The 19,507-nt window shown below is 37.1% G+C and overlaps 1 protein-coding gene across 1 annotated transcript; it reads left to right on the plus strand.

Annotated features, from left to right (window-relative positions):
• The first annotated feature begins 137 nt into the window (after positions 1-137).
• On the plus strand, positions 138-17,910 carry LOC108040586 (205 kDa microtubule-associated protein). The gene is made up of 2 exons (XM_017118091.2): positions 138-2,256; positions 15,114-17,910. Exons 1-2 carry the CDS (start codon positions 598-600, stop codon positions 16,743-16,745), a joined length of 3,291 nt encoding a protein of 1,096 aa, XP_016973580.1. The 5' UTR covers positions 138-597; the 3' UTR covers positions 16,746-17,910.
• The last annotated feature ends 1,597 nt before the right edge of the window (positions 17,911-19,507 follow it).

Raw genomic sequence — 19,507 nt, forward strand, 5'->3', positions numbered from 1 at the left:
ATATTTTTTGTTTTTAAAAGTTCGACTGACATTTCGTCTGACCTGGAAAAACATCGATGATGCCCTGCCAAACATCGATACTACCGATGTTATTAAACCATCGGTGTTAGCATCGGTGTTTTCCGACCTCTACGTGGTCGGTCACACTGGTTTCGATTTTTTTGGTGGATGGTGTGTGCTCAGCGAAGCGGTCGGCAAACAATTCAAAAGTAGCAAAAGCATCTGAAAAAGAACACAAGCGGAAAAGTACGGAAAATAAAACCCTGCGGACTGTGAGCGTAGAAAGACTGATAGCCAAATATATTACAATTTCGACAAGTCGTTGAAGCTCGAAGTGCTTCGAAGGAAGTGGAAGAAGGACAAGCAAAAATTCGTTCTCTCGACACTTCCTTTGCGTCTCTCTTTCTTATCGCCTGTGCGTGCGAGAGTGAGTGTGGCTGTGTGAGTGCAAGAATCTGCAAGAAAGGCAACGCCAAAAGCGAGAAATCAAGAAATAAAACGTAGTGGCGTGTGAATCACGAGCAAGCTGAATCATCTCACTCACAGCAATAGCTGCTTCTGTTGGCCGAACAAATAATTGCAGACGAATTCGTAAGAATGGAGCACCACGAGGACAACGCTCAGCTCGACAACTACTTGCAGAACCGATTATCCGAGAGCTTGCAAATTTCCGGGGGTGCCGGTGAGCAGCATCTTCATGTGACCGACTCTGCCGGCGAGGAACTTTCCGCTCCTGGTATCGAGTCCTCTAAATCGGATCAGCGGGACGGCGATGGGGACGAGGCCGAGGAGTGGAAGTACATAAACGAGGTGCAGCAGAGCGAGAAGCTGCAACAGCAGCAGCTTCCTCAGAAAAATGGCAACGGGTTCGGCCTCGGTCCGCAGACTGAGGGTCTAATCCTGGGAAACAATGCTGCCGCTAGTCGCAGTCTGGCTTTTGAGGAGGAGGATGTTGAAGTGATCAAGAACGATGGGGACTTGTCCACGAACTCGAACACCACCACTTCCACGGGAGAAGTGGCGGCCCAGGATCCGCAGCGATCCCAGGAAGCAAACCTGTTAGGGGAGCAGCAACAACAGCAGCAGCTGCAGTCTCAAGATCAGGAGGACGAGGACGAGCCCAGCTCTGTGGCCACCACCTACGGAACCAGCAGTCTCAGTGAGAATAATCCGACACCCTTGGAGCAGGATGAGGTCGTCCTGGTACCCCAGCCAGCTGTCCAAGAACTGCTGAAGGGCTTCGACAACAAGGAAAACTGTGATTATGTCCAGGAACAGGAGGAAAGTCACTCCCAGCTGAATCCCAATGCTGTTGCCTTTGTGCCCAGCTTTGGCTCCCAGCCTTCCTCTCCTCTTTCCGCCGTGGAAGAGCCACAACTCGGATTGCCTCCCCGCCAGCTCTTGGGTGTTGGTCCCTTGGACGATCTGGTGGCGGAGAGTCCCCGCAAAGGCTCCGTCAGGGAAAACATGGATGCGATTGCAGTGCCCGATGAGCGGGAATTCGACATTGAGGCGGATAAGAGACCCCACGAACTGGAGCAGGAATCGGATATATTTAACGCAGGAAACCTAGAGATGCAGTTGTTAAACGGTGTAGGAACCGCTGAGCCAGCTGCCTTGGCGGATCTCCTAGACCACGGTCCAGAAACCTGTGTCGATATGGACTTGTCCCTAGATCAGCTGCCCGCCGGCGGCGACATCATGAAGCAATCGCTTTATGCGGAGCACAACGCCTCCATCGAAGACATCCTAAATTCCGTGCAACCCTTGCCCACTCAGACGGGTGACGAAAAAGAGCTGCTCAATGTGGAGGAAAAGGAGCATGTCTCACAGTCGCCTTCTACTGAGGAGCTCCAGTTCCAGCCCGAGCAGCATCGGCTGCCATTGTTCAACAACTCTGACCAAGATCCCATGCAGGCTTCTTTTTATTTGGAGCATATTTGCATAGAAGCCCAAAAGAACGAGCAGCAAGAGCTGGAGCAGCTCCCAGTGGAGGACTCCGAAAAATTTGCCGACCAGAGCTTTCTGCTGGACACCAGTGCACCAGTGTTTAGTCCCGAATCAAACTCGCCTTTGGCAAAATTGGAGCTGGAATCCCAGCAGGCTGACATTGTGGACATCACACCTTCGCCTTCTGCTTCTACTGAAGAAAAGCATCTGGTCGAGGACACCAAGGAGTTGGTAGAGGACCCGGAGGTGGCGCTTCAGGAGACTAGGTGGAAACAGGAATCAAATATCTTCGAATCTTTTCCACAGGTAAACTAAATTGAAAGCAAAATGATTTCATAAAAGTACCATATAGTGCTTATTATACACTCGTTTTTTGCAAGTTCTAGTTCCAAATAGTGATTTTTAATTATTATAAGTTGTGCCTCACATAATTTATTATTTTCACTTGCTTTTGCCTTTGCCTTTCACCTGGACACCGGCGTAAAAATCATTAAATTTGTTGGTATACTCCTATACTATACTGCATTTGCTTTCATCCCCGCCACTCCCTACATTTTTGACTCTACTCTCTTTCTGAAGCTTTGAGTTGATTCGAAAAAAAATTGTTTATTAATGAGTAGACTGCATAATTTTTCGGCTCAAAAGTAATTCTCGTGGAAGTTAAATTATTATAAGAATAATTATATTTTAGGGTTTCTTTCACTATGTTTACTGCTGTGCAGTTGGGCCTGTTATTTTTAGGATTTAAAAAATATTTATTTTTGGGCATTGAGTTTTTCTATTATTTTTTTAATTTATCTCTCATGAGAAGTTATATTATTATAATAAATGTTCTTGATTAGTTTCCTTCCGTAAAAATATAAATATTGGTAAATATTTTATTTCTACCTTTGAACATTTATATACTCTATTTTTGTGCACTAAGATGCCAACGCCCAATTAAGTTCAGAGGGTATAATCTTTTAATTTGCAACGTAGTGAAAGGCACATTTCCGACCGTATAAAGAATATATTTACTTGATTAGCATAGCTAGACGAGTCGATCTAGCCATGTCCGCCTGTCCATTTTTACGCAAACTAGGCCCTCAGTTTTTTCGGTTGCATATATATATATATAATGTATATAATCCCCTTGATCGCATTGAGAAATGTATTGAATATTTATCCTGCTGTGCTCTTCCTTTGTTCGTTGCATTCGGGTGTGGTCCAGTTGAGGGACGTCATCACTAAGTTTTTCACCATACAGGACATGCTATTGCCAGGAGAATTAAGAATTATGTTGTCTTCATAGTTATAACAAACTGTTAAAATTCATTTTTCATACTCTTGTAAGGACTGCGATTTGTTTGTTTCCTGCGTTTTTTATATCCTAGTTTGCGTTTTTGGTGCTTCGAATTTCTTCTCGTTCAAGAAGTAGTCACATAAAATTATTTAGATTTCTTCGTGATTTCCGTTCTTATTGGGATTTCTGTAAGTTGTGCCTAATGCATTTCTGTATGTACTCCAATGAATCTTAGCCTTCTCTGCAGTTCTCTCTTTTTCTCGTTCTCTTTTGTTTTTCATCTGCAATCTGCATGACCAGCAGAAACAACAATAACAGTAAATGGCGTTGCCAACTGCTGCAAGAGCTGGCAATCTTTTCGCTTCGCTGCAAATTCCAGCTCCAATGCACACACACAGACACGCTTTCATAATTACAACAACGATAGCAACTGCACAGACGACCAGAGATAGATACATAGTTGAAAAAAGAATTAGGAGAGAGTGGACAGAGTTAACTCTGCTCGCTCACTTAATTGGGTCATATACATACATATGTATGTATATGGTGTTTAACCTGCACATTTATGTGATTTTTATGAATTTTGTGCCTGTTGTGCATTGTTCTTAACTAAATCCTATCACCATTTCCAATCGAGGTTGGTTTGTGTAAAACTTTCGTACATTTTTTTTTAGCTTTATAAACTGATCCGAAAATATAAGTTTCTTAAAATAAATTAAAGCTTCCGGGCCTTGATGTGGCTCTAAAAAATAATTATTGCTTATATGTACGTATATAAATAAGAAACAGAAAATTAGTCAAAAACAAGAAAGGAAGCAAACTTCGGGATGCCGAAGTTTATATACCCTTGTAGTTATTACAAATCGACTATAGCTCAATTTCTATGCCTATATTACTAGAAACAATGAAGTTAAGTCGACTTTGCGCTGCATTTTGCCATAGTTTTTATGGCAGCTATATGATATTGTTGTCCGATTTTAATTTAATTAAAACCGTAATTAAATAATATTTAAAAATTACAAAACCCCAAAGAACAACAAAATATTAAAAACAACAAAGTTATAATTTTTTTTTGATTTTTTTAGTTAGTGTGTCCTGCCGTTTCTAAAACTTCTGCGACAATAACTTCGTCGTGTGTCTTGTTATGCTAAATGATTTGATAAGTTTTAATTTCAGTCAAAAGGGTGCAGTGAAGCAGAAATTTTCGACCCTATTTTAATGTTAATATATATTATGAATAGTAATAACAAGAAAAAAATTTTCTCAATGTACTTATTTCGTTTCAAAAAACACTGTCTGAAATTAATTAAATTAATTTCAATCGTTCAGTTTTATGGCAGCTATAGGATATAGTCGGCCAATCCTTATGAAATTTGATAGGTCGGATTGATTGGCCAAAAATAAAACCCATAGGAAATCCCAACTTCCTAGCTTTGCAAACACCAAAGTTATGGCATTTCCGATCAATCAGTTATATGGCAGCTATAGGATATAGTCGGCCGATCCCGGCCGTTCCGACATATATACTGCGTGCAAAGGAAAGAAGGGTGAGTGCAAAGTTTCAATTCGATATCTTTAAAACTGAGAGACTAGTTTGCGTAGAAACAGACAGACGGACAGACGGACATGGCTATATCAACTCAGGAGGTGATCCTGATCAAGAATATATATACTTTATAGGGTCGGAGATGTCCCCTTCACTGCGTTGCACACTTTTGACCAAAATTATAATACCCTCTGCAAGGGTATAAATATTTCGCCAAAGGGGTAGTGCCAAAAGCATCTATTGCAATCTAGCTAGCATTTATTGCACCTTGACTTCTGATCACTCAAAGCTTTATTAACTCAACACTTATCAAATGCGCCTTCCTCTAATCAGGCGACCGAAAACATTATTTAATAACACGAGTTAAATTTGTTCACGCGTCTAAGTAATGACTCAGGTTTTTGTCGTCGCGTTTGCAATCCACAAGAAATAATTGTAATAATTATAATTGCATATAAGGTTTATATTGTGGAAGCAACTTTCGCCAGTGCAAATATAACACAATACGCTTGTCATTTAATTAAACCCTTTTGGTTTAATTAAAATTTATATAATTTACATATAACATTCCTGATGTTATTGTTTTAGATAGAGTGAAATGATAACTGTCAGACCACATTATTAAACATTTGTTACTCCTTGTTATTTTATGTTAAGATATTTTCATCAGTACAGGATTGATTGAAATGAAATTCTTGTTAATCGTTATTAACCAACAAAAAATATTCTTGTTATACCCTTGCAGAGGGTATTATAATTTTGGTCAAAAGTGTGCAACGCAGTGAAGGAGACATCTCCGACCCTATAAAGTATATATATTCTTGATCAGGATCACCTCCTGAGTTGATATAGCCATGTCCGTCTGTCCGTCTGTCCGTCTGTCCGTCTGTCTGTCCGTCTGTCTGTTTCTACGCGAACTAGTCTCTCAGTTTTAAAGATATCGAATTGAAACTTTGCACACACCCTTCTTTCCTTTGCACGCAGTATATAAGTCGGAACGGCCGGGATCGGCCGACTATATCCTATAGCTGCCATATAACTGAAAGATCGGAAATGCCATAACTTTGGTGTTTGTAAAGTTAGGAAGTTGGGATTTTCTATGGGTTTTGTATTTGGCTAATCAATCCGACATGCCGAATTTCATAAGGATCGGCCGACTATATCCTATAGCTGCCATATAACTGATTGATCGGAAATGCCATAACTTTGGTGTTTGTAAAGTTAGGAAGTCGGCATTTTCTATGGGTGTTATATTTGGCCAGCCAACCTACCAAATTTCATAAGGATCGGCCGATTATATCCTATAGCTGCCATATAACTGAACGATTGGAAATGTCATAACTTTGGTGTTTTTAAAGTTAGGAAGTTGGGATTTTTTATGAGTATTATAAATGCATCATATGAATAATTTTGGAGAATATAATTTACAGAGTATTCTGCAAGGGTATATCAACTTCGGCTCCGCCCAAAGTTAGCTTTCCTTTCTTGTTCAAATTTTGATTGAATCACTTCTTATAACATCGTCTATAGTTTTTATACGCTTGCAGAATAATTTCAGTCAAAAGTTCGCAGTGAACAGCAATTTTCCGACCCAATAATTTATATATATTGTTGATTAGCATTACCAGGTGATCAGCATCGGTCTACCTATGTCCGTCCGACTGTACGTTTCTACGCAAAATAGTCCCTCAGTTTTAAAGCTATTTGGATGAAAGTTTACAAAAAGTATTCTTTCTGTCGGAACTTGCCAGATCAAATATCAGCTATCGACAAATAGTCCCCATTGCAACAATAAAATAATTTTGCTGTTTCTTTACATATGTGAGATACTTTGAGATATAGTATTTTTATTTAACCATTTCAGAAATATGGTTGTTTTTCTTTCGCATAGCAAATCGTATACCATGACGGATAGGATACATTGGTGGCTCTAGTTTTTGTCAATCATACTATCGCTTACGTCATAAATAAGTCTGAAAACCCATTAAGGTTATTAACTTAATTAAAATAGCCTTCCCACTCTATGAATTATTATGTTTTGCTCGTAAATTAGATAGCCCATTTATATGGATTTTGAAAATATTTTTCAGTAATCGAAAATGGTGAAGAAAGTTACAAGTTTCTAATCTCTTTCTAATAAGGAAATTTATAAAATTATTAGTAAACAAAAAGTTTGGCATTCTTGCAGTGTTATTTTTGTGGCCGTATTTGTATGCGTTTGAAGTCTGTACACTTTTGGCTCTGTTTACTGGTTGGGTGTATAGATTCCTTTCCGATCCTATCAGTAATAATATGGATCTGCTTCAAAAGGCGATTCGTTCAAACCAAATTTGAATTTGCCAGTCCTAGGCAAATTTAGTTGGATTTCAGTAATCGAAAATGGTGAAGAAAGTTACAAGTTTCTAATCTCTTTTTCTAATAGGGAAATTTATAAAATTATTAGTAAACAAAAAGTTAGGCATTCTTGCAGTGTTATTTTTGTGGCCGTATTTGTATGCGTTTGAAGTCTGTACACTTTTGGCTCTGTATCTGTAAAAACTTGTTTAATTTTACGGTTTCTCAACAGCCGATGAGGAACCAAAAGGCCGAAACAAAATATGTTTGTGCAATATAACTTGCTGTGGTGCTGCTGCTGATTTTGGTCTGTGTGGGCTGACTTGGAGTAGAGTTGATCGGCAAAAAGGCGCCGTCTGCGGAGCACTTCAAACTCGCTTACCAATGCAGCCTGGCAAACAGAGACCCAAACAGAGAAGGAGAAACACAAAACAGGGCCAACTCAGGCAAACTGAGAACTCTGGACGATTAATTTGACCATATTTTACATTTCGAGTTTTAAAGAAAATGGTTTCAGCTTGTTGATGGCAGAATTTAGATTTCATGCCGACTCTTACTGTCAGTGCCTTTCCTAAATTTCCATTGCTTTTTCTAAACATAAATGTTGAAGTCGTACAGAACCGGTAAAAACCTTGGCAACTCCTAAATGCCAAAGTCTCTTATTTTAAAAGTAAATCTAGTAAATGTATTTAAAGTAATATTGGTCACTACAGAGTCCATAAATCTGTTTACTCGTTGATATACAATAATCCTTCACATGAAATAAAAAAACAATATAAATCTGAGAGACATTTCTCAACTTCCACATTCGGAAATTCGCGTAAACAAAATATTTATTAAAGCAAGAAGGAATGCTGTCCTTTATATACCCTTCCAGTTATTACATTTCGATTTTGATTTTGCACTGCATTTTGCCATCGACAAAACTAAAAGCGTAATTTTGATATAGTAAATAATTACTATATTTCAAAGGAATATTTTGATATATAAAAAAACAGCCAAATAATTTTTTTTTCATATTTATTTTTTTTAATTGTTGGAATATATGATATGGATGAACGATTTAAATTTAATTAAAACCCTAATTCTATAGTATTTAAACATTACAAAATCCCATAGAACAAAACAAAATTTTTTAAAAACAACAAAGTTATACTTTTTTAATTTGTTTTACGATTGTTCCTATGGGAACTATATGATATAGTCGCCCGATCCGGCTCGTTCCGACTTATATTCTACCATCAATAGAAAGCCAACTTTTGGGAAAGTTTCAGGAAGATAGCTTTAAAACTGAGGGACAAGTTTGCGTAGAAACAGGCGGACATACTGACATGGCTAGATCAACTCTTCTGGTGATGCTGATCAAGAATATATATACTTTATAAAAAAGAGTGAGACAAGATTCGCTGCATGTTCTGTGGCAGCATTTTGGCCCCTGCAGCGCTTGGATAGTGATGGATGCTGTACGTTTAGGGACCTGGACAGCGAGTAATGGCAACTGAGGGCCTACGTCGGCTCTCCTCCTGGCATAAAAAAAAGTCAAGTCAAGGAAGTCAAAGTGCTATGTTGTCGGCACGAACCCAGGCCGTGGAAGTTATCCACCGAAAACTGAAAATAAAATATTGTTGATTTAAACACAAGCCATTTAGAAGTACTAAACATATTTGTCATTTAGGGCAATGTTGATTAAATGAATGTCTAACAAGACTTAACATTTCTGGGGACAATAAAGAACCAAACCTCGAGGCACGCCATTAAACTTGATAAATGTTCATAGAAGTTATAATTATATTGTTACAAACACTTGCCTCTATAAATTTACACACTTTGCTGACGTTTTGTAATATTCCAATGGACTTTAAATAGTATTATTTGTTGTAGAAACTTCGTAATATATCATATAGCTCCGTCACTAACAATCGAAAAATAAATGAAAAAAGACTTCGTCGTTTTTTAATATGTACAAAAAATCCGACAACTATATAGCTGCCATAGGAACGATCCAAATAAGTTCGGAAAGTCTACAAAAATAAATAGTTTGAAAGCATTTAAGGTTAGAAATGGAATGGTAAGGGTAATTTTGCAAACAAATTTCCTAGAAAGATAACTATGTGTAAACAGTTGAATATAAAAATGACTGCGTTTGGTTAAAATTTTATTTTATTTATTATATTATTATTTATCTGGCAAAGCTATTACTTTTAAAATTGCCCAGAGATAATTTCAACTTCGTAGTCTAACGAAGTAAAGAAGCAGTGACCATTAACCACAAGGCTTTTTGTCTTGCCTTAATTGTTGTATAAACTCGGGGGCAATGCTTAAGAACTCATAAAATAAGAAGTGGAAAAGAAAGGGAGCGTTGCTCTTGTCCGCTTTACTGCGAGCTGTTCGCCGCTTTTTTACCAATTGCCAAACCAATGTTCGTGTTCTGGCCAACAAACTTGGCCAGGTGTTTTATTACCATTTGCGCTATTAAACATTGCCGTCTTCTTGATATTCATTCTTTTTGTTTCTCATATTTTGCACCAGTATGAATTTGCTAGTTGGAGTCCAATTTTTTCTTTTCCCCCTTTTTTATTCATCGTGCAGCTTACTGTTTTTTATTGTTAATAGGGGGCTCTTTGCTTTGGAGTGTTTCGGTTTATGGTCGGACTTCAGGTCCGAGTTGGCCAAGTAAGGCAGTCAATTTCATGGCTGCGCCTTCGTTCTAATGTGTTTATTCGACTACAGTGCGACTGCCTTCTCTATGTATTTTTCTTTATCCACTTCTTATTGTAATTGTACATTTTCGATTTATTCTTGTGCTCGTTGTATACTTTCACAGAAGCTAGATAACCAAACATAAAAGGAGAAAGAGCAAAGAAAATGCAGGTTCAATTCTGTTGAATCCGTTTCATGCTACCGGGCTACCTCAATGTGTTTTTATTTATTTTCAGTTTTTATTACAAATTATTTAATTTCCCCTTTGGTTTAATCCTGCAATTTTGTGGCCACCCAAAAATAACTGCAGTGAGGAAAATCAGCCAGCGCCTGTATCGACTTTCTACAAATTTAAGTTACAGAAGTATTATTTAGTTTTAAGCTGCAGAAAAGGCTTTTCCAAAAAAGTATATTTGCTTATATGGTTTTTATCTTATGGGGCTCCACGAGTCATTGTTTTTGGCTCAGTCTGTTTCACACAGCTCGGAACCAAGATCATCACCACTGCATATACTCATTATGATGCGCAACGTGGTTTTAAAAAAATGTTCGGTTGCTGCTATCTTTACTGTCTCGCCTGTACCACATTCTATTCCCCGATCTCCTCCTCGTCTCCATTACTCAGATCCCCTTCTTTGCTTTACTTTTTTCTTGAATTGTTTTTTGTCTGGCTTGCGAAAATGTTGCGACGGGCGTTTGCCGGTTTTCCTACACAATTTGCGCTGTGTCTAGTATTTTTTGTTCTTTTTTTAAAATTTTTTTTTTTTTGTATGGGCTTTGTTAATTTTTATTTATTTATGCCACCGGTACTATAATTCATTGACTCTCAGTATGCTCTGGACTACTCTGAATTGGAGTTCCATAAAATATGGCTTATTTATAAATTGTATTATGGAAGCCACGCTCATTTACACTTGACTAAGGCTCATTTGCCTGATTATAAATGAGTGGCTTCCACAATGGTTTGCAAAGTTCATAAAATCTCAATCGTCCTGGTGTTGTGTCTTGAAATCTTGTCTTCAAAAAGAGTAATTAAAATAAATTTATGAATACCCGCAGCTTAGAATCTATCATCGTATGACGGCAATATATTGTGTTCTGTTGCGGTTGTATGTACCTTGTCGCTTTCTCTCCGCCGGCCAAAAACATTTGTTTGATAAAGCCGTTAGATCGATTTATTAAATTGCAAAACATAATAAACTGCTGAATTAAAAAATGATTGGTGTTTAATGTGCATTAATATTATATTCATTTAATTAGCATTAATAAAATAGCATTTTGTATAGCATTTGTACTCCTTCATTGCCTTAAAATGTATCAACATTTTTCGCTAGTTTAAAAATAGATATTACAAAGCCGGCAGCCCGAAAGAGCAACGAGCACTTGTGACTATAATCCTATAAATAAAATGTACGTGTAGTACAAGATTTATACAAAATTAATTTATCTTTATTTGTCTCCTGGCATTGCAACTTTAAATTAAATTATAATAATATTAAATAAGGAAAAAAAAGGTACTTGTTCGATTGTTATTTGGCAGTATTGTTATTTTGTTCGTAGTTTTGTGCGTACGTTTAGCGAAAAACAGTTGAAGGTTGCCATTTGTTTTCCTGTGTCCTTCCAAATTTTGTTTTAAGTTAAAATTCAAACTTTTAAAACAGAAGGTTAAAGCCTTATTAATTTTAACGATATATTCAATATTTTGGCTGCGAATAGAATGTGTTACTGTAGCTTGATTGTAATCTAGAATAAATACTATAGTTACTGTAGCTTGATTGTAATCTAGAATAAAGACTGTAGTTCCTTCTTTTTTCGGTTCGCTTCGTCATCTTCTGCTTTTCATGCATATGTACGCCATCTGTTGAACTTGATATTTCTGTTTATGTATTTAACAATAATTCCGTCCTGCCTGCTCACTTAAACGCCCGCATTTCAGCCTCTATGAAAAAGTTGACGTCAACTTTCGTGCACTTTCTTTATTTTCTGCGCACTTTTTGCAATTAAGAAACTCAAAAATAGGCATGGGTTGTGGCCGTCAAATAGAAATTGTTGATGTCATCGTTGCGTTCTTTTTGTGGTTTTTTTTACACACACATCCTCAAACACTGCAAACAAGTTGGTGAGCAAGTCAATGATAGAGTGACTCATTGCGAAACTTTTTTCCGCCGGCAGAAGGGGAAATTTAAAGCTGCTTAAATATAATTCCATTTATATTTCGGTAGATTTAGTTTTAAACCCCACATATATATGCGCTTGTGTTTGTTATATACATAGTTTATTTTAGAAATACAAAAACATCACAAATGCAAACAATAAATTCACCGGCCGATTTCTTCCTGAGCTACCAACTAGAGTTTGGAACTAATAAAATTCCAAACAATAATCATGGCTATTAAGGTTCGCACAACGATAGTTGGACGTGGGGAAGGAGTTTGCGAGGTACCTATATATGGAATATTTTAAAATGCATACTACCTCATTATCGGTCATACTTGATTTGCAAATTTAACGATAATCCAGGCGATGAGTCATTGTAAGTAAATTAAATATATTTGAACTATGCCAAAAGAGCTCCCAAAAGACCAAGCTTAGTTTTTATGTTTTATGCTTTTTTGGTCTTATTCGTTTCAGCTCACTTTTAACCCCATTACGCTTGAGCAACAGTCCAAGTCAAGAGTCCGCAGTGTAGGCCAAAACGGAATTTTTAATGTACTTGATTGCAAAACTAATTTAAAAACAAAAAATCTCCAAAACGAATTCTTTAGATCAAACTTGGTTTGGATTTGCGTATCACTTTATTTTACAAAGAACATAGTATTGGGAGTAGAATGATACACACATTTTGAAAAACAAGTTTTTTTTTGGGACCTTTGTGCATTATATACGAAAGCATGTTCTAAGTTTCAACCTTACTGGCTATTAAGTTTAGAAACATATCCGATATATGTTGCGAATTCTCTACTTATATTTTGCACTGGCTATGTTGATTTTACTCGATTGCAAATTAAATAAGGCCTAAATAAATTCCCTGTACATATTTTTTCTTTGGCTAAAAACTTTTAACTAAATCAATAGAAAAAATAAATATATAAACAAACAAATAATCCTGATTGAAAATAAAATGCCTCTTGAAGTAAGTTAAGGTTATCAAAAAATTAACTATTTTTCCCTAAGTGCAACAAATGGAAGTCAGCTGGTCAGCTATTGAGCAAGTGGGGTAAAAGTGGGCAACTAGCAACAAGGAATTGAGAAATTGTAGGGGAAACTAAGAGAGTGGACCTGGGAACGGGCATCGACTGATTGCTAATGGGACCGGCTGGTGGCATTTACTGGTCAATGACATTTTAGTGTTTTAGAGCGCACTGCTTTTGGTGCTTCGAGTTTGTCTTTGCGTGATAGAAGAAAGTTCCGGAAAATTTTAACGCTACACTCACATTCCGTCCCTGTTCGCCATTCATTCCTCCCATTTTACCCATACTTGTGGTGGCAGAGACTAAAACTAACTAAAAGTCATTGAAACTTTTTCTTCCAATCCACTGCTTTTCTCATTCAATTTTTCCATCTTTGTTGTGACTGTTATTCCAGTTACTTTTCAGTCCGTAAGAGTCTCTAATATTTTCAAAAATTCTGATTTAAATGGCCACTTTTGACCAAAAGGAATCCAATACAAGTTCGGAAGAAAACTTCGACATGCCGAAGTTTATATACCATTGCAGCTTTTTCAATAATGAAATATTCTTTATTTAGATTTCAATGCTTAAAAACAATAAACCTAGTCGATACATTTTTCGATCGTTTCTATGGCAGCTTTATCATATAGTCGTTTAATTTTTATGAAAGTAAAACTAATTCTAAAATCTTTAAAAATGTATCGGAGCATTAAAACTACGGGGCTAGTTTGCTTATAACCGGACAAACGGAACCTTCCAAAGAAAACCTAACTAAAATCATTTAATTTCTTCATTCTAGATGCGCGGAAGGTCATAGTTGCTAATGCTTTTAATAACTAGTTAGTTTCTAGTTGTGTACCTTAAGGGGGTCTTCTAGTCTAGAGGCTCGAATTTCGACCTTTTTTTAACAATTAATAAAAAAACACAAAAAAAAAAAATTTTTACCATCCGTTTTTTTATCATTTGTTTATTAAACTTAAAGGAGTACATAAAATAAATTTCAAAAAAAAAAAATTAGTTTTTATTGAGTTATTCCTTTTTGAAGAAGAGGAAAAAAAAAAGAGGCCGTGTCCGCGTCGCCATGATATCTATGCTTGTAGTTATCTGAAAAATAAAACAATGATAGATTCTTAATGAGTACGAATGTCGCTATGGCATGAACCACCAAAAAAAAAATATCTTTTTTTTCATAAAATGGCGGCTACTCAAAGAAAAAAGTCGATTTTTTTCACTAATTTTTCCACTTTGTCGAATTTTTTAAAATATTATAAATTTAAAATTTGTATTTTTTGTTGGTTTATGCGATAGCGATATATTTAAAGAATATTCATGCCAAATTTCAAGTAAATCGACTGATTAGAACTTGAGTTAGAGTGGCGACCGCATCAAAAAAAGTAGTTTCGAGAAAAACGCGTTTAAAGCTCCAGTCGTTCCCTCAACCGGTCTAGTTGCCACGTCACTAAAACGGCTATAGCTTTGAAAATAATTTGAGTTTTGAAAAATCCTTTTAGGGAGATATTTGTGAATATAAAAACTATCGAATTAGAAAAAAAATTTTTTTTTCGATTTTCTCAAATTTCTAGACTTAAGCTAGCTTAATATAAGTAAATCAAATAAATATACTTTAAAGGCTCGGAAATGTGACCTTCATTTGAATGAAAGTATAATATTATAATACCCTCGGCTTAGTTGCTATTGGTGGCATAAAAGTAAGTTCAAATAAGTTCAGCTAACTTCTTTGTTGCCCTGGTTGTTCCCTTTTCACAAGTTCTGCAGTCGATTAGCCGCTAATATCATCATTATTATTATTATTTGTATGCATTCGTGTCAACCCCTGGGAATGCGCAGGCGACCTGAACCGAGTAATTGCAAGAGTTGAGAGCATGAAATAGCAGGGTGACGATTATGGATTTTCCAAAAAAGGGAAATTCAAAAACCAAGCCATCAGTTTAGATATCAGTTTTTAGAAAAAGTTATGTACAACCTTTCTCAAACATCGTCGTATTGGCTTTCCAAACACCTGTTAAAGATATGTTTACTAGTTCTTTCAAAAGTGCGCTGCTTAGAAGTATTAATGTTTTAACTTTTCCAATTAGTAGTTTTTCACCTAACCAACTTTTACATTTTTCAGGAAGAAGTTTACGAACCCCGGTTGCCGCCTCTCATTGATATGGAGAAAGTACTTGCTTCAGAGTGCTTCGATTCGGATCATAAGGGTGCTAGTAAGAGTGTCAAGCAAGAAGAGCTACCAGATCTCCTTTGCAAGGAGCAACTGCTGACGGCTTGGGAAAACTCCGTTCCACAAAAAGATCAGCCCGCTGAAGAGAATATATTTGTTAACAAATTTGTTCCAATAAAAGAGCAGATTGCTGCTCCCGAGGGACCAGAGCTATCTGTTGCTTCAGAGGGACCAGAGCTGTCTATTGCTCCTGAGGAGTCACCAGTAACCGCTGCTGTAGAGATACCGATTATTTCTCAGATTGAAAAAGCTGTGCTTCCGATCAGAGAGTCATTGGTGGAAGCTGTTCCAGAAGCAAAGAAGGAGGGGAACGTTGCTGCTCCATTGGCTGTCGTTGCGACCGTTGCTGGAGCTGCTGTTGCAGTTGCCGCTGCAACCAACCCATCTCTAAAAGCTAAACGATCTGCACCTAATGCAATCAAGAAGACCACAACGAGCTCCACTACGGTTTGTGCTGCCGGGGCAACCAAGCCCGCCGCTGCACGTCCACGCACCGCCCCCGTTGCAACCAAAACTACAAGTGCATCTACCAAATCTTCGCTTGCGGCTACGCCAACAGCAACCACCCGAAAACCACTAAGCAGCAATGCAGCAACTAAGTTAAGTAGCACACGACCAGCCACTGCTCCTGTGACCAAGGCACCTTTGGGAGCAAGGACCACAGCCAGCAAGACAATTGCAAATGGAACTGCATCAGCAAATGGATCTGGGAGCGGAGCTAGGACAACAGCTCGCCTTTTGGCCAGCACCGCAGCTCGTAAACCACCCACAGTTGGAACAGGACCGGCGGCTGGAGTCAGTGGAACAGCTCGCAGACCAGCTGCAAATGCCTCCGGGTCCGGGTCGGCTGCAACCAAACCACGCTCGGCCGTCACTTCTGCAGCTCCAGCCAAGCCAAATGCTTTGTCGCCACACAGCAACATTTCCGCTACAACCTCTGTACGCAAGGCGCCCAGCACAAACGTCACTTCTCTCTCAGCTCGCAGTCCTAGCAAGCCGGCCAGTAATGGATTGGGAAGGAGCACCAGCTCCACCACCGCAACCACTACAACAACAACGACCACTAAAACTTTCACAGCTCGTCCCGCTCCAAGGTTTACCCACTCGGCCAGCTCAACCAATAGCAATAGCACAACTCGCCGGCTGCTGGTTCCTGGTAGCTCCACTGCGCCAACGGCGGCGAATTTAAGGAAGTCATCGCCTATAAAGACAACGCCGGTAAAAACTGCTGCCAAGCCGCTGACACCAAAACCCAAAGAAAGCGCCACCACTAAGGTATTGCCAGCTGGATTAAAAGCGCGCAAGTCTACAGCACTAAAGGGAGACTCTCCAATCCGGGCACCAAGAGTTGCACCACCAGCTGAAGCTACTTTAACAACCAATGGCGGAATCAATGCTGAAAAAGCAAATAAGGAAAACGGCTTACACGATGTGCAGGAAACCCAGCCTCCTATTCAAGAGCAGCCGGATCAGGACCAAGTTGTCTATCCCCAACTCGGAGAAGTGTCCCTTTTGGACTTTTAGAGAACATCCCAGATTCCAGACCACAAAGCTGAAACTACTTTACTACAATTATAAAACATATAAGGTAAAAGTATATAGCGCGAACAAACAAAATTAAAACGAAAGAAAAAGCAACGAATGCAGCATCATACAGATGAAATTTAAATCGTACTGCTAACCAAATTATGAATTACTACTCATTGAATTTATTTATATTCGATTACATCTTCTATTTCTTGCTAAATATTTGAATTTATTGATTTATTTTATTAAAGTGGGTCCCGAGCAAAATTTTTTGTGCTATTTTGTCAAGAAAACGAATGATAAATATTATAGTGTGCTCCGTTTTATTTAAGAATTAAGATGTTTTATTTATTAACGCTCTGTTATTTTTGTTGCTCATGTGCTAAAAAAAATTTGTATTGAATAGCTTCAGCGCTTCGTCAAATGCAGCGAAGCGGCGTCGTTGAAATCGACAGAAAACAATTGTCATATTAAAGATCAAATTGAAATTAAAAATTAAGCAAATATGAGAAAAGGGAAAAATCTAAATTTATATTTAAACATTTTCGTGTAGCAACAAAAAGAAAAACAATTGATAATCGAAGTTTAACTGTAGCTATTTTCGGCGTCCAAACACGTATCTAACGAAAACATAAGATAAATAAAAAATAATCCAACAAAAAGAAAAGTAAGTTGCGCACCTAAAAACCGTAGATTGCTAACCAGTAAAAAAACTAATAAGAATCTGAATATTATACAACATGATGTATGTGCTTTTACTGTTTCTCCCAGTACCACATTCTTAGAGACACAGTAACTAGTTTGAGATTTATATGTTGCTTCATTTAAAAAAAACTATTACTGAAAATGAAAAAACCTTTTCATTATTTTTTATAAACGGAACCCAGTGTTATATTTAAATTTTGAAAGAAAAATGTTTCGTTTTTAATCACATCTTAAAATCCGTTATGCTTATAATTTTTGTGAGCAACGTCAATATGTATTATTATTTTATAATTTTGTTCATTATACCACACGAAACAAAAAACAACAGAAACAAAAGCATTGAATGTAACTTAAACACTCCCATACCCTCTCTCTATTCATATGTAATACATATTATGTATGTTTTTAACGAAATTTCCAATTAAAACAAAACAAACAAAAAATTCTTTAAAAAATACTTTTCATTTGTTTCATTTTTGATTATATACATTTATTTATTTTTTATTTTAGCATTAAATTTATTAATTAAATTAAAACGATATATTTATTAGAAGGAAATGATACCTAAGCTTCAACGACTCGAATTTATTGTAGGAAAAACCTATTTTGTCTGATTTTGAGGAAGTAAACACCAAACTAATAATTTTAGAGACTAACTTGCTGGGTTTAAGGTTTGCCTATAAATGAAATATACTTCCCAAACGTTAAATGGGTACCTATTGCTCTAGTTGTCTAGCTAGGTTTTGCCCAAATTTCGCCCCAGTGCCCTTCACTTTAATTTGCCTTATTTTAAGTGATTTTCTTACTAAGCTATATATATTATGATAATTATATTATATCTATTGAAATATGAGACAGATAGACTTATATAGCCACAAAAAAAGCAGCGGCAACCCTCAGAAATAAAACACAAAAAAAAACTTCACGGGCGCAATTAGTTTGTCTTAAACTCGTTCCCAATCATTAACTTCATTAACAGACTGATTAGGTGATTCATAGCGGACACTGCCGTTGGTACTGTGGATGCTTTTGGTGTTCTGCTCTTTTTCAATTGGCTTATACTTACTTTGCATTGAAAAGGAAAATTTATGTTTTATATAAACATATTTACGCAAGTGCATGAACAAGTCTTAAAAATTAATTTATTATTAATGTAAGTGAAAGCGGACAGTACTAACCTAAAGGACATCTACAAGAAATATACAAGAAAAATAAATACATATATAAATCAATAAACATCTTTCTATACCATTCATATATACATATATATATACATATATGTGTATATATATATATCAGACAACAAGACAAAAAATATAAAATACTACAAAAAAATGAATTACCAATAAATGTTAAATATACAATTCAATTAAAAGGCGAATCTTAAATACCTCGCTTGACTTTCTTTAAAAGGAGTCGGGTCTTTAAATAATTTCTGGGAAACCTCTGGTCAAAATCATTAAAGCCACTAGCAATGACAGCCCTTTAAACGCGTCACTAAATAAGGGCTTATTTTAGCTCTTATTTTAATGATCCACCACTATTCATTTGCATAAAAATAAAACTGGCGAGTGACCAAGCAGTAGAAGGAAGTAAAATGCTTAGGGAGGATACGATGCCATGGGAGCGCCGTACAGGAGAAATTAAATGTTTGCGTATGGAGGCGTCGTCGTCGCTGAATGAATCACTTGACCGGCGACATCGTTGGCCATGGGTAATGAGTCACTGACGGCACAAGCACCCTAAAAACACTTAAACCCCATACACTTACATACAAGCCTGGACGTGCCAGTAATTTTCAATTTGTTCCCGCACCAAATGCGTTTTGTATTTACCCTTAAAAGCACTTATGGACCTGAGTACATAGATTCAGAAATGTATATGTAGGTTTCAAAGCCCTACACGAGTATACTCGAAGAGGCCTTTAAATCACCTATAACAAAACAGCTCGAGCAAATCAGGCCACAACAATTTTCGATACAAAAAGCTCAGCTCCCAGGGTTTTACGATTCGATCCAAATTAAGGGCTTATCGGAATCATAGCTCGTGCAATA

This window comes from Drosophila rhopaloa, unplaced genomic scaffold (genome assembly GCF_018152115.1).
Source record: "Drosophila rhopaloa isolate 14029-0021.01 unplaced genomic scaffold, ASM1815211v1 contig_167, whole genome shotgun sequence".
Classification (NCBI taxonomy): Eukaryota; Metazoa; Arthropoda; class Insecta; order Diptera; family Drosophilidae; genus Drosophila; species Drosophila rhopaloa.

Excerpts from the sequence above, each read along its gene's own strand:
- LOC108040586 (XM_017118091.2), top strand. The coding sequence starts at position 598 with ATGGAGCACCACGAGGACAACGCTCAGCTCGACAACTACTTGCAGAAC. Across the intron at positions 2,257-15,113 it reads TCTTCGAATCTTTTCCACAG|GAAGAAGTTTACGAACCCCG; the intron begins GTAAACTAAATT and ends TACATTTTTCAG.